General features: G+C 34.8%; 1 protein-coding gene across 1 annotated transcript in view; it reads right to left on the bottom strand.

Annotated features, from left to right (window-relative positions):
* The window catches only part of LOC107563164 (guanine nucleotide-binding protein subunit alpha-14-like), a 24,579-nt gene extending 11,133 nt beyond the window's left edge, over nt 1–13,446 (bottom strand). Inside the window, exons 1-7 of the mRNA XM_016247959.1 lie at nt 13,363–13,446; nt 11,266–11,804; nt 4,939–5,123; nt 4,116–4,270; nt 2,708–2,716; nt 1,157–1,286; nt 920–1,073 (exon numbers count right to left, since the gene is read on the bottom strand). Of these exons, the coding sequence (XP_016103445.1) occupies nt 920–1,073; nt 1,157–1,286; nt 2,708–2,716; nt 4,116–4,270; nt 4,939–5,123; nt 11,266–11,386 (754 nt within the window). The 5' untranslated portion in view covers nt 11,387–11,804; nt 13,363–13,446. The remainder of the gene's footprint in view (nt 1–919; nt 1,074–1,156; nt 1,287–2,707; nt 2,717–4,115; nt 4,271–4,938; nt 5,124–11,265; nt 11,805–13,362) is intronic.
* Nucleotides 13,447–14,254: the final 808 nt, after the last annotated feature.

Raw genomic sequence — 14,254 nt, forward strand, 5'->3', positions numbered from 1 at the left:
CTTTTAATATAAAAAGTTCTATTTTTGGTAAATATAAAAGCCCTTTCACACCAAAAGCCTCAGGCTGAAGGAAATGCAAATCACGTCTGTACAGCAGAACGCAGAAGAAGAAGAAAGTTCAACTCTTCAGCAATAAAAAAAAGAAGAAGAAATGTTAGTTTATCTTGTGCAATTTTTGCTTATTAGTGTAGTTGAATTTGATCATCGAAGGTCAGCAGCAAATTGGTTAATAAAATGGGATTAAATACAAAAAGGATATTTGTATTATTTAACATATTTAATTATTGCAGCTTTGCGTCATATTCCGAGTTGCTTTTAACCGTCATTATTAATTGAGGAAAACTAAATCTGTTTTTTTTGTGTGAGTGAGATGAATTAATGCATGTTCACATTTATTCTAGATCTACAGTAACATCTTCTGATTTCTCTCAACGTGGGCACATGAGAGCTTACAATCAATAAATTGAAGAAAAAAAAAACTGCCGTTACTTATTTGAAAAAGTAACTCAGATATTTTCTTGCAAATTAAAAAGTAGTGCGTTACTTTACTAGTTACTTGAAAAAAGTAATCTGATTACGTAACTTGTAATGCGTTACCCCCAACACTTATATACATATATATTTAAAAACGTTTTTGTAAAACGGTGTACACACACATGCAATCAAAGTGTAAGAAAAATATGTTGCTAATTTTTTACTTGATGGTTACTCCACTTTAAAATGGTATTAAAAATGTTGAAAACCACATTTTAAAGAATGTATATGTTTTCAAATGGATTTTTCCTTTTCTTTATTATGGACACTCTTATATGTCTCATCTTCACCAGAATGACTGATTGAAAATGATTCATTCCTGCCATGCGAGCAATCGCTTGAAGAAGCACCTTGTGTCCCAAGTGAACTGCTACGAACGCCTCACCTGTGAATTCTGGGAAGTAGGTGGCCAGGTGAGAGTGCACGATCTTCTCCTTCAGGATGTCTGTCTTATTAAGAAAGAGAATCACAGACGACTGCTGGAACCAAGGATATGTGATGATGGTTTTAAACAAAGCTTTACTCTCCTCCATCCGATTCTGAAACACATGAGACTCAACAGACATGAGCATGAAGTCCCAGAGGAACAGCCTGCACGAGGATGAGCTCAAAGTGCACTGACCTCATTGTCACATTCAGCCAGGACCTGGTCGTACTCGCTCAGAGCCACCAGGAAGATGATGGAGGTGACGTTCTCAAAGCAGTGGATCCACTTCCTGCGCTCGGATCGCTGACCGCCGACGTCCACCATCCTGATGGCATCAGATAAACACGACAGATACAGAGTCGTTCACTTAGGACTTTAATTTGTCGGCCGACCCCGGAGGTCATAGAATTTTGAATAGGTTCTAAAAATGTCCACAAGTTTTGACGCATATCTTTTTTTTTTTTTACTGTGTCCTTGTTAGACATGTTATATGCACTTACTATAGTAATAACAATGAAATATATGCATAATTACATGCAACTAACCCTAATCCTAATTCTAACCATATAGTAAGTTCACATAATTAATTATTATTACTCAGAACTTGAGTGTATAATGACACTGTAAGCCTTAAGTGTAAGCCTTATTCATTTTAGTGAAGTACTCACACCTCAGGAGTCCATGAAGTCCCTTGTTTATTCTTTAGGTAACATTTTATTTTAAGGACCAATTATCTCTATTAACTAGCAAGCATATTATTACTAACATATTGGCTGTTTATTAGTAAAGCACATATTAAAGGGGTCATATGATGCGATTTCAAATTTTCCTTTCTCTTTGGAGTGTTACAAGCTCTTGGTGCATAAAGAAGATCTGTAAAGTTGCAAAGACTAAAGTCTCAAATCCAAAGAGATATTCTTTATAAAAGTTAAGAGTCAGCCACGCCTTAAACGGCTCCTTCTAACACGCCCCCACATGTCTACATCACTATGTGGGAAGATTTGCATAACACCGCCCAAATGTTCACGCAAAGAAAGAAGGCGTAACTTTTATTCTCGCTGTAGTATTGTTGCTGCCGCCACCATGTCGTGAAGACGCTGTGTGCTTCGTTGTGAAAGCAAAACTACTTTGTTTGGTCTTCCAAAAGAGGACGATATCCGCTTCGTCATGCCTAGAGCTGATCCGTGCTGGTCGCTGAGGAAATACAACAACTTTACGCTGTGGATAGCCGGAATCGGCTTTCACCGTGGACGAAGCAGAGTCCAGCCCGGAGTCGTCACATGTGAGATGCCTTAATCTAAAATATCCCTTAATTACTCCATAACTAAACTTAACAACTACCTTACTATTAATAAGCAGCAAATTAGGAGTTTATTTGAGGATGTAGTCCTAGTTAATAGATAGTTAATAGTGACAATTCATTGAAATCAAAAGGTTTGATATTTCTTTCAATCTTCTTACAGTATAATCCACTTGTGTTAAAATAACTTTTTTATTGCCTTTCGATAAATGCAGTTTCGATTACGATTATTTTTGGAGCAAAATAGGAACAAAAGACATACAGTATATTCGACATTAAATGTCTGCTTAACACAGGTAAATATAATAATACATTTAAATAATGAAAATCTGAAATATTGCTCTTACATACTGTTTGAGATGTGTGTAATTTATTTAAAAACAAAACATGAAAGTATCTTTAAATAATATGAAACCATTAATACAATAAAGAAATGCTATTTATACATACAGTGACTGTAATACACATCTTTTATGCTGAGAAAGTTTTTAATTTCTGAATTTAAATTAACTTCGTTTTTTTTCATAATAAAAAAAAGCATCTTAAAAACTGAATTTCTTGAAAAGAAAACCTTATTAAAGTAATTTAGCATAATATTTTATTATTAAATCCTAAGCAGTGAAACAAATATTTGAAAATATTTCAAATACTTTTCCGCCAAATTAAAATCATGTAGTTTGACTAACGGTCAATAAGTCTGTTCAAATATCAAATAATTTGACCTTTGTAGGACAAGGCAAGGTGTGAAATAGTTTATTGTGACTACCCAAAAACTTAACAATATTTATGAATTAATAATTCATACGTTAAATATTTTTCCTTTAAATATATTTTTTACAAACTTTACAAAAAATAATGATTACGATGTGTAAGGAACTAAGTTATTTTACTTTTTACCTAATGTTTTTTACCACATTACTTAAATACTAAAAATTATTTAAAACTTGCTCAAAATCATGAAACCAAGTACAAAGAGTACATTTCTAAGAATTTGGCCCATGCATTAAAAAAAAAAAAAAAGGTCACTCCTGAAAACTCTTTCAGCTCAATGCATATTTGCCTGTGCGTGCTGATGCATGACGAAACCCAGGTGTGGACTCACCTGATTTTGAATGCACAGAGATACCGTGACGAGATCCTGTGGCCCATTGTTGTGCCATTCATCCACGACCATCACCTCATGTTGCAGCATGATAATGCACGGCCCCATGTTGCAAGGATCTGTACACAATTCCTGGAAGCTGAAAACATGGCCAGTTCTTGCATGGCCAGCATACTCACCGGACATATTGAGCATGTTTGGGATGCTCTGGATCGGCGTATACGACAGCGCGTTCCAGTTCCTGCCAATATCCAGCAACTTCGCACAGCCATTGAAGAGGAGTGGACCAACATTCCACAGGCCACAGTCAACAACCTGATCAACTCTATGTGAAGGAGATGTGTTGCACTGCGTGAGGCAAATGGTGGTCACCCCAGATACTGACTGGTTTTCGGACCAGCCCCCGGACCCCCCAATACAGTAAACAAAAGTGTTGCGTTTATAATTTTGTTCAGTGTATGTCCTGCTTAAGTGGGTCAAAACACTCTTAAGTTCGACTAACCGCTTTTAATATAAATTTAAACTATAATTCCATTTGCAAAACTGAAAAATCTGAAAACATTATATTCACACTTAAGTATATTATTTTAAAGTATATTATTTCCATAATAAGTACTCTTTTAAAAAGTATGCTACGTTTTTTTCAACAAGGGTCTGCAGAGTTCCCAGCAACATATATGACCAAACCAAAATCACATGTCAAAAATGCAGTGATTATAGCTTTTTAAGTGTTTGAAAATGACAAGACTGACTATTTGGCAGAGTCGGTTAGCTGGTACTCTCTGCGGCGGTCGTAGCATTCCTGAATCCCAGTGTCGTTCCATAGACTCCGGATGGCGTTGACTTGGGCCTCGTCCAAACTCATGATCTTATCCACCTCAATATCATTCACCAGTGTACCATTAGCCTGCCGAGACAAGCACAGCCAATCAGGATTGACCAGCATCTCCCCAGGGGACCAATGAGAGTGTGCGGTCAAGAGCCAGAGTGCAGAAAACAGCCAATTAATGAAAGTGGAGCAGAGCGTATAAACAGAACGTAAAACCTTCTGGAAGGAAATAAACAGGTGAACATAAAAAAACACCGTTATGACGTTTAACAAAACTACATTTATTAACCAATTTATCATCAAATATGGAAAGACCAAAATGAATTCCAGTAAAGGCATCTAAGCATCTTTTAAACAAGATGCAAAATTGAATTCGACAATAAGACTTGAGTTCAGATAGTGAATGTTGTATATTATCTTGAAAACAAAAGCATATTGTTTCACTGGCAGATTTTTAGGATTCCTGGCAGCAAAGAATGGGAACATTATTTTTCTGATTTAGTTCTCTGAAAACCAAAAAGACGTGGTAGGATGGTGTCAAATTCAACCCACTATTTAGGCACACACACGCCCATCCTTTCAACAATAGCTGGCGCTATAATAGGTACATTTGTACTTTTGTAACCTCAGAACTGTTCATGCTGAAAATGCATGGCACAAACTGCTAAGGTGTGGTAAAGAAAGCTGAAATTGAGCATATGTGTATCTACGGTTTCCAAACTTGCATGTGTGTGTGTGTGTGTTACCTGGTTGTCTGAGTTAGCATAGGCGATCTTGAGCATGTCCATAGCTCTGACCATGGACTGCATGGCGCTGATCACATTCTGGTGGACGAGCTTAATGAAGCCTTTCTTATCTTCATCAGTATAACCCGAGCCATGAATGATCCTCATCTGTTTAATGAACGTACTCTTGCCACTCTCACCTGTGCCTACAAGAGAGAAAAGACAAATAAATCCTTCAGCTTCTGCACTAACTAAAAAGTACTGTTGTATTATCATGTTTTTTGGACAAATTACCATGGGTTATGAATATGCCATGTACATTAGTATATCAATATACCACTGCAAGTTCTGTCTTTCAGTTCAAATCATTTTTTTTCAAGGAAATTAATACTTTTATTCAGAAAGGACACATTAAATTGCTCAAAAAGTCACAGTAAAGACATTTATAATGTTAAAAATGTCTATTTTGAATAAATGCTGTTCTTTTGAACTTTTGTGTTCATCAAAGAATTGTGAAAAAATGTTAACTGTATGAATGTGAAAAAATGTGAAAAACTGTATTCAACATTGATAATAATAAGAAATGATTCTTGAGCAGCAAATCAGCCTATTACAATGATATCTGAAGGACTCTGAAGACTGGAGTAATGATGCTGAAAATTCACAGGAAGAAATTACATTTTAAACTTTATTAAAATAGAAAACGGTTATTTTAAATTGTAATAACATTTCATAATATTACCATTTTACAGCATTTTTGATCAAATAATTGGCGCATTGGTAAGCAGAAGAGACTTATTTCAAAAACATCACAAAATCTTACTACTAACTTTTGAACCGTATATAAAACAACTGTCCACTTTGAAATCATTACCATCAATCGATAACTGGTATCAGTACCGATAATACCATACCAACTCCAAAATAAACTACCTTTATGCATCAAAACATTTTTTGAAATGCATGAGAAACTGTAATGGCTTGTTCTCTGGTTTTGTGGCTTTGATTAAGTAACTCAAACGGTTGGGTGAATCTGGCCGCTTCTCATTTGTAATATTTTCCCCAGAGATGAACAAAAAGTAAATCTGGTTAGTGTTTGGCTACTGCAGCAAGACAAGACTGAAACGATTATGTTCGACAGACTGAACGAGCGGCTTGCCAGAGTTGTGTTTATATTCTCCAGCTGCTGTGTCTTTACTCAGGACAGCTGTAAGATGTACATGGCTGAGGATCATTTCAAATGCTCGAATGTCACAGTGAATATACCGAGGAGAGGGGAATATATGTGCATGCCTGCTGCATGACATGCTACACACATCTAAAACCATTCTGAACTACTGTATTTACTCATTCTGGTATTATGCATGTAATTTTTCAGATTCCCTATTGTTTTAGGTTGATTCCCTGAAAAGCATAATTACTGTGACTATGAGGCACTAACAAAACATTGCTGTTTGCTTGATCATCCAAATCAGCCAGACACAGCAACACTGGCTCAACCAATGGCATGAGTTTGGGGCGTGGCTATTTGATTTTCTGACCAATGGAAGATGTGAGTGTGTTCTGCAATTCTGTTTGGTAAAATTACAAACTCTAGATTTAAATTAATTGCATAAAGCTAGGCTACAAAAAGTTATTTGTAATTTGTTTATGTATCTACATATATGCCTATATAGAGATGTGGGGGGGGGGGGCTTCAATAAAAAAAACAATCATTTCAATCTTTCAATTTCTTTTTTAAAAACCTATTAATGCCCTTTTAAAACCCATTAATCTCATAGCATTATTTATGCAATTCTAATTGCAGTGTAAATGCATCTAAATGCAATAGTGTAAATGCATTCATGCCAACTTTGAACAGTCTTTGCAATTATACCCAAATGCCACTTCAGGTGCAACTTCTGAAAACTATGTTATGCCCACAGTGTAGCCATAATTAAGATTATGAGTAATAAATTCTAAGTTGAGTCAAAATATTTTTTATAAAGCAATTTTTTTTGTAATGTCTACTCAATGCTTATCTCATTTAACCCGATGAAGACTTTAAATGATCTTTTGGGTGATTCGTTTGTGATTAATTAGATTAACTAATCTTCAAATCATGAAATTAATTAATTAGATTACAACTGTGAATTGCTTAACAGCCCTAATACACACACACTGCAGTGTAAATGCATTCATGCCAGCTTTGAGCAGTCCTGTATAACTGAGTTGTATACATGAAATGTATACTTGAGAAAAATAATACCAATAACTGCAGTCGTTTCATCCAGCAGAGAGACTCAAAAATCAGAGAAGACAGAGGGGTGAAAGATAGAGCCGAGAGGAGAAAGAGGTTGAGGAGGGATATGCGTTTCAGTGAGTTTTGTTTAAAGTGCCGTGTGGCAGAATATCTGTCTTACCCTTGGCCAATAAAAACAGTCCCTGAGTGGAGTGAGAGTCTCCACACTAAAACCATTATTCAGCCTACTTCACGTGTTAAAGCAAATGCACAACTTCACTAGACACTCACTTAAAATCCTATTTCATTTTTTTCAGAGCAGGGGCATTATGATTCGACTGAACGCAGTCTTTGTATGTATATTTCAAGTCCGATTTAGGGTAAATTGAGACTTCTGAGGTTGATTTACTGACTTAACTCTCGAGAGAATGCCTTACAGCCACATGTTTCTTGAACATACTAAGATTTCACAATAATGCTCTCTGCAGTCAGACAATGAGGCATGATGTACATTAATAAGGCGTGTTTTCAGCTGGAAGTGAACGACAGACACGCTGGCCTCTTTTGTTTGACACTTTTACAGCTGTCTGAGAGAAGTTCACTTTCTGGATGGCTCATGTGTAACACACACTGTTTGTTAGTGTGTACTGCTGTAGTGTCGTGAGTACATCAGTCAGACAGTGCTTAGACGCATTACATAAAATGTTATAGGGCTCATTCTTAGTTCATATTTCCTTCAGTGTCGTCAGCTTCAGAACACGTTTTTCTTCAGAGTTGATTCCATTTTTTAGAGCAAAAATACAGCTTGAATTTTTTTATCAGCCGTTTAACAGAAAAGCTAGGGCCAGGGTTTCAAAATGAACACTCGTTAAGTGCCAAATGCCAGTAAAATTGTCCTTGCCGACTGCTGCAGTATAGAGGAAATGTTTTCAGCCATTACATTTATATTTAAATTCCAATGAATTAAAATGTAAATCTGAATCGCAAACTGCAACTGAAGAAAAGCTCAGACACTTTGTTAATTAAGGCATTAAGCAATAAAGCCTTAATTAATTTATATTTTTGCAGTCAATCACATTTAAAACATATTTTGTTATGTAATACAATTTTGGCTGGTAAAACATATTTATGGACACTAGATTTTCTGAGTTAACGCGCCCTTAGAAGGTGTGGGTCCAGCTTATGGGATTTCAAATTTGAAATGAAAATTTCTTCTATGGGCCATTTTCCATTCAATCATTCTCCACTTTGCATGAATTAGCATCTTGAGAATGTCCTAGCGACATTGCGATTTTTTACACAAATGAAAATGACCAGATTTGAATGAGTTCAAGCCGAAACCAAGAGATTTACGTATAAGCTTTATAATAAAGTTCAATTGAAAGACACAGAAATGCATTTCACCATGACGTTTATTCAGCTAGGAGGTTTACAATGTAGGTGATCACAGATTATGATAAAATTATGATTTTTTTTTTATAATAAGCAAACAAAAGCCACAGTGACTTGTAGTCACTTTCACATGTTGAAATATAATGAATTATTTATAAAAAAAAAAAAATTATGGAGACATATTTAATTATAGAATAAATATACTAATGGTCAAACATTTAGAATGATTCGATTATTTTGTTTTTGAAAGAAGTCTCTTATGCTCAGCAAGGCTGCATTTCTTTGGTCAAAAATACAGTAAAAACAGTGATATTGTGAAATATTATTACAATTTTAAAAAACTGTTTTCTATTGTAAAATACCGTAAAATTTAATTTAATTCTGTGATGCAAAGCTGACTTTTCAGCATCATTACTCCAGTCTTGATCATTCAGAAATCATTCTAATATGCTGATTTGCTGCTCAAGAAACATTTCTTATTGTTATATATTATAACATCGATAATAATAGTAAGAAGCCATTATTAATAATAATTGAGTATTAAGTAATAATTACATATTTTTGATCACATAAATTAACTCAGACTTGGTAAGCATAAGTGACTTACAAAAAAAAAAATAATAATAAAAAATCATAATTATTCCAAACCTTTGACTAGAAATGTAAGCTACTAAACGTTTTTAGAAGGTAGTGTGTATTTTGTCACAAACAGATGAACAGAATGTGTTTTATATTACTAAGAACAAAAACCTTTTTGATATAATGTTGATAAAGGCTGTAATTGTTTTGCACTGGTCACACCTGAAATGATGTCCCTTTTTGAGCACAAAGATATCCCAATTACACACACGAAAGCACAATGCAAATTTGGTTTTACATACTGTAAAACATCTCGTTATACAACATTCTCATGTTTGACATTTATAAAGAAAACCAAGGCATTGCTCACCAGTTACAGTTAAAAGGTGTATTATAAACGTGATGCTTATTTTGACCTTTCCGTTCGGCCTGTCTCGGGGGCCGAGCTCTTAATTAATGTGGTCCGTGTAATAATGAATCTACTGGGAGTCTGATTCAGTTCACACACTCTGCACACATGCGTGTATGAACCACTAGCCTGTTAGAAGTAAAAGACACTCAAACCACACATGCACACACGCATATGACAAAGCCTTTTCTCCTGCGTGTGCTGTTAGCGTGTTGTTGAGGGAGGGAGTGCTGTTGAGGAAAGTTTGTTTAGAGTTCACTGCAGGTTCTGCTTTGCATGCTTTTGCATAGTAAGAACAGAGACAGTGTCCGTGCGGCCAGGAACTGCTGCAAAAAACGGTGCCACAGCAGCTAAACCACACATTCATTTCTCTCTAAAAAAAATCCATACACGTAGAGACCCCCCAAAACATCAAACCATGTGCCATTCATCAACAAATACGACAAGAGCTTTTCTAACTTCAGCCATTTTTTCACAGTCATTTCAGTGGATGTATTATATCCGTTCCCTTGTAAAATAAAGTAGACATTAGCATAATTACTTAAGGAAATGACACTTTAAAATAATATACTTAAGTGTGAACTGAATGTAATGATTTCAGATACTCAAGTGTATGCTATTTGCAATGAAATGATAATGTATTATAGTTTATATTTATATTAAATGCGGTTAGTTGTTTTTTGACCCACTTAAGTAGGCCATAAGTACATCTTTGTATGTAATTACATAATTATTTTTATTGCTGACATACCGTTAAAGTGTAACTGTTTAACAAGCAGTTATGGTAAACTGATATATACTTTATTGTGATTTCTATTGAACCTTGTGATGTATTTAAATATATTTGTAACTACACATTTGTAATGTTGAAGTTACAATTTAGTACATTTCAATATACAGTTACAATTATAATCAAGTACATTACATGTGCTTTAGCGTGTTAGTTGGCACATCAAAATATGTGTACTTCTTTAAAGCATGACAAAAGACCCTGTGTGACCCTGGACCACGAAACCAGTCATGTTCGAAATTGAGATCTCTACATAATCTGAAAGCAGAATAAATATGCTGTCCATTGATGTATGGTTTGTTAGGATAGGACAATATTTGGCGGATATACAGCTATTTGAAAATCTGGAATCTGAGGGTGCCAAAAACAAAAAGAAAAAGAAAAAAAGAGAGAAAGTCGCCTTTAAAGTTGTCCAAATGAAGTTCTTAGCAATGCATATTACCAATCAAAAATTTGGTTAATATATTTATGGTAGGAAATTTACAAAATATCTTCATGGAACATGATCTTTACTTAATATCCTAATGATTTTTGGCATAAAAGAAAAATCTATCATTTTGACCCATACAATGTATTTTTGGCTATTGCTACAAATATACCCCAGCGACTTAAGACTGCTTTTGTGCTCCAGGGTCACATTTGTAGTTTAAAGGAAAACTTTTCATTTGATATCACTACAACATTTTTTAAGTGTATTTAAGTGTGTTAAATGTGTTTCTTTAAGTGCACTTAAGTGGCCTTTCATCTAGCAGTATTACATTACCTCCAAGTAGCCTACAGATTTTTAAAAGAACAAGTTTAGCTGATCACAATAACTAATATATATATATATATATATACACACACACACACAGCCCTAACAAACAAATCAAGCATATATATTAAACATATCTATCTATTTATTAGTAAAGCATTTTATAACATCTTTTTTCACATGTTCATGAGCACATGTCTTACCCAGCAGCAGTAGTTTGAGTTCTCTACGCGAGTCTCTCTTGTCTTTCCTCAGTTGTTTGTCTATCTCCTGATTTATCCTCTGCCGTTCCTTCTCCTCCGCAGACATGCAACATCCAGCCATGGTCTCTCTCTCTCTCAGAGTCCCGTCCCGTTTAAAAGAGCACGATCTTCAGCACGCTAGAACAGCTTGGATCAGATGGATTTTGTTCTCCTCTGCTCCACACCACAGTCTGAGAGTTCATGAATGGGCTCCTCCTTTAAAAGTCCACTGAACATAATCTCCAGCTATTGAGCAGAACTTCAGTCTGGATGTCCAGAGGCAGCAGAAGTGCTGTTGTATCAGTGCTGATGGAGGAATGGCAGAGCTGGAGTCTCAGGCGCAGATCAGCAGCAGATCATCCTCGTGTCAGTGAAGGGCATCTGTGCTGCTGTCACTGGCGCAGGGGGCGGGGCGGCCCACACCTGCACCTGCACCGATAGGGAAGTAGGACGTCCACGTATTTTCCCAGGTATATAACTATTTCACCACTTCATTATGTCTGGTGCATAAAAATCATATAACTATTTAAACATATATAATTCAATTTATTATTATATATTATATTATATAAAGTTTGGGGTCTGTGATTTTTTAACATCCTTTATTCTCACCAAGGCTGTTTAAAAATATAGTAAAAACAGTAATATTGTTAAATATTATTAGGCTACAATTTAAAATAACCATTTTATGTGAATATATTTTAAAAAGTAATTTATTTCTGTAATGCAAAGCTGAGTGTTACATAATCCATCAGAAATCATTTTAAGGAATCTTTGACGAACAAAGCATTTATTTGAAATATATTGTTTTTGTAACATTATAAGTGTCTTTACTGTCACATTTGATCCATTGATCAATTTAATGCATCCTTGCTGATTAAAAATATCAATTTATTAAAACAAATTCTCACAAAGTCACAGGTGTACTTTTCAGCAAGTAAAAATTATATAGCACTAAACAATGTATGATCCATAAAAATGTAAACGTTAGCATATTTCACACCACTGTTTTTGTCAACAAATATTGAAATTAATAAACTGCTATACAGTCACTGGGATACAATTACATTTGGCTTGCTTTTTGTCAATAGCTTACATTTATTAAAATATAACAAAACTCTTATAAATATAAAATATAATATAAAATATTATAGGGCTGTTGACGTTGAAACTTACATTTCTGTAAATCTGCTTTGAAATTATATTGTAAAAATCCCTGTACAAACATAAATATATGTCCTAACATGACTAGCACATTAAAACATTTGTGACAACTTGCCCCAACACAAATATGACAACTCAGGTCAGCCCTGACCTGACATTTATGAAAAACACGTCAACCTTTTAGTTACTTTCTCCGACTATGACTATATTCCATAAATATTTTATTATATAAATAAATAGTTTTGGTAGATAATATATATATATATATATATATATATGCTATTTTCAAGAGGAAAACACAACTTGGATGAAGAAATTAAGCTGGCCATTAATGGTTGTATGTTAAATAAATAATTTTATAGTATAATTCTTCCAGTGTTTGGTCTCAATGCTGGATTTAGTTTATTGCATTGTTTTTTTCAGTCTAATATCTTTTTTCAATATTATTTTTACTCGTGTATATTTTTCATTGATTTGACGTTAAGATCAGTTCAGCTTGCATTACTGAGAGACATAACCCAATTATATATTTTATGATGGAACCTAATTTCTATTCTACCATAGATTATATTTAAATGTAAACTGACCCAACTCACATCACATCATATCATATTGTAATACGAGTGTATGCAACATGAGTTTTCCAGGAGCAGGGAGGGAAGAATTGTTTCCGATTCAGAGATTAGAATATTTCAAATGGAAAAAAAAAATAACTCCTCTTGAAAAGACTAAAAGATCAAACCATGCTGGACACAATTAAGAGAGGTTTCTGCTCAGAAAGATCTGGATTTAGGCAAAACTTTGTCCTTTTTGCTGGCTGCATTCAAAGCAAGCAAGGAAAACATTTGCAACTACTTTCCAAGTAAAAATGAAGGGACTCAGTGTCACGCTTACGTGCTGGAATGAAGATAATCTTAATTATTTTTAGTGAATCCACAGGGACCGATGAAGGGAATGCCCACACACAAAGGGTAACCACATGCAATAACCGACAACTCCGAGAACTAAGGAAGGGAATTTATACAAACGGAAAAGGAGCTAATGACTAATTAACAAGACACAGGTGAAAGGAGGTTAACTTATACCCTAAAGACACAACGAGGACAGGAAGAGGAGCGACCAAATATGGGCACATGAGGGAGAAAACACAACCAAACATCCAATACTGTGACACTCAGAATACGCAGAGAGAGTCAGGAATATGGCATCTTATTTCCATGCTTTTAAATCAGCACATTCTCATCAAGAACTTAAACCACGGAGAACTTTTTATTGTTGATCAGAAATCAAATGTTCCCTTAAGAAAGAAAGAAAGATTTTCCTCTGAAGGGAGAGAGAGAGAGAGAGAGAGAGAGAGAGAGAGAGAGAGAGAGAGAGAGATAAAAATAGAGAAAAAGAGTGTATATTTTTCAGTAGAGAGAGAGAGAGAGAGAGAGAGAGAGAGAGAGAGAGAGAGAGCAATAAATAAATAATTGAATTAAATGTCATTATTTCTGATTGCATGATCCCTCACATTCAGTTATAATGTTAGTCAAGGTTTACTGCATCACAAACAGTCATAAACAGTCATAATATTACATATTTGCATTCAACTTTCCACAATCTGATGTTATAACCATGATCATTTCTGAATAACTAATTTTTGCATTTTGGTTTCTATAAATGATCAATGTGGACGGATTCAGCACGTCATACTCAAAACAACAGTCAAACAACAGAAAAGCAAGGAGAATCGTGTTTTTGTTTTTTTCATAAGGTGGCCACATATGGAATGCCAAACCTGACC

Source organism: Sinocyclocheilus grahami, unplaced genomic scaffold, assembly GCF_001515645.1.
Source record: "Sinocyclocheilus grahami isolate Dianchi unplaced genomic scaffold, SAMN03320097.WGS_v1.1 scaffold859.1, whole genome shotgun sequence".
NCBI classification, from domain to species: Eukaryota; Metazoa; Chordata; class Actinopteri; order Cypriniformes; family Cyprinidae; genus Sinocyclocheilus; species Sinocyclocheilus grahami.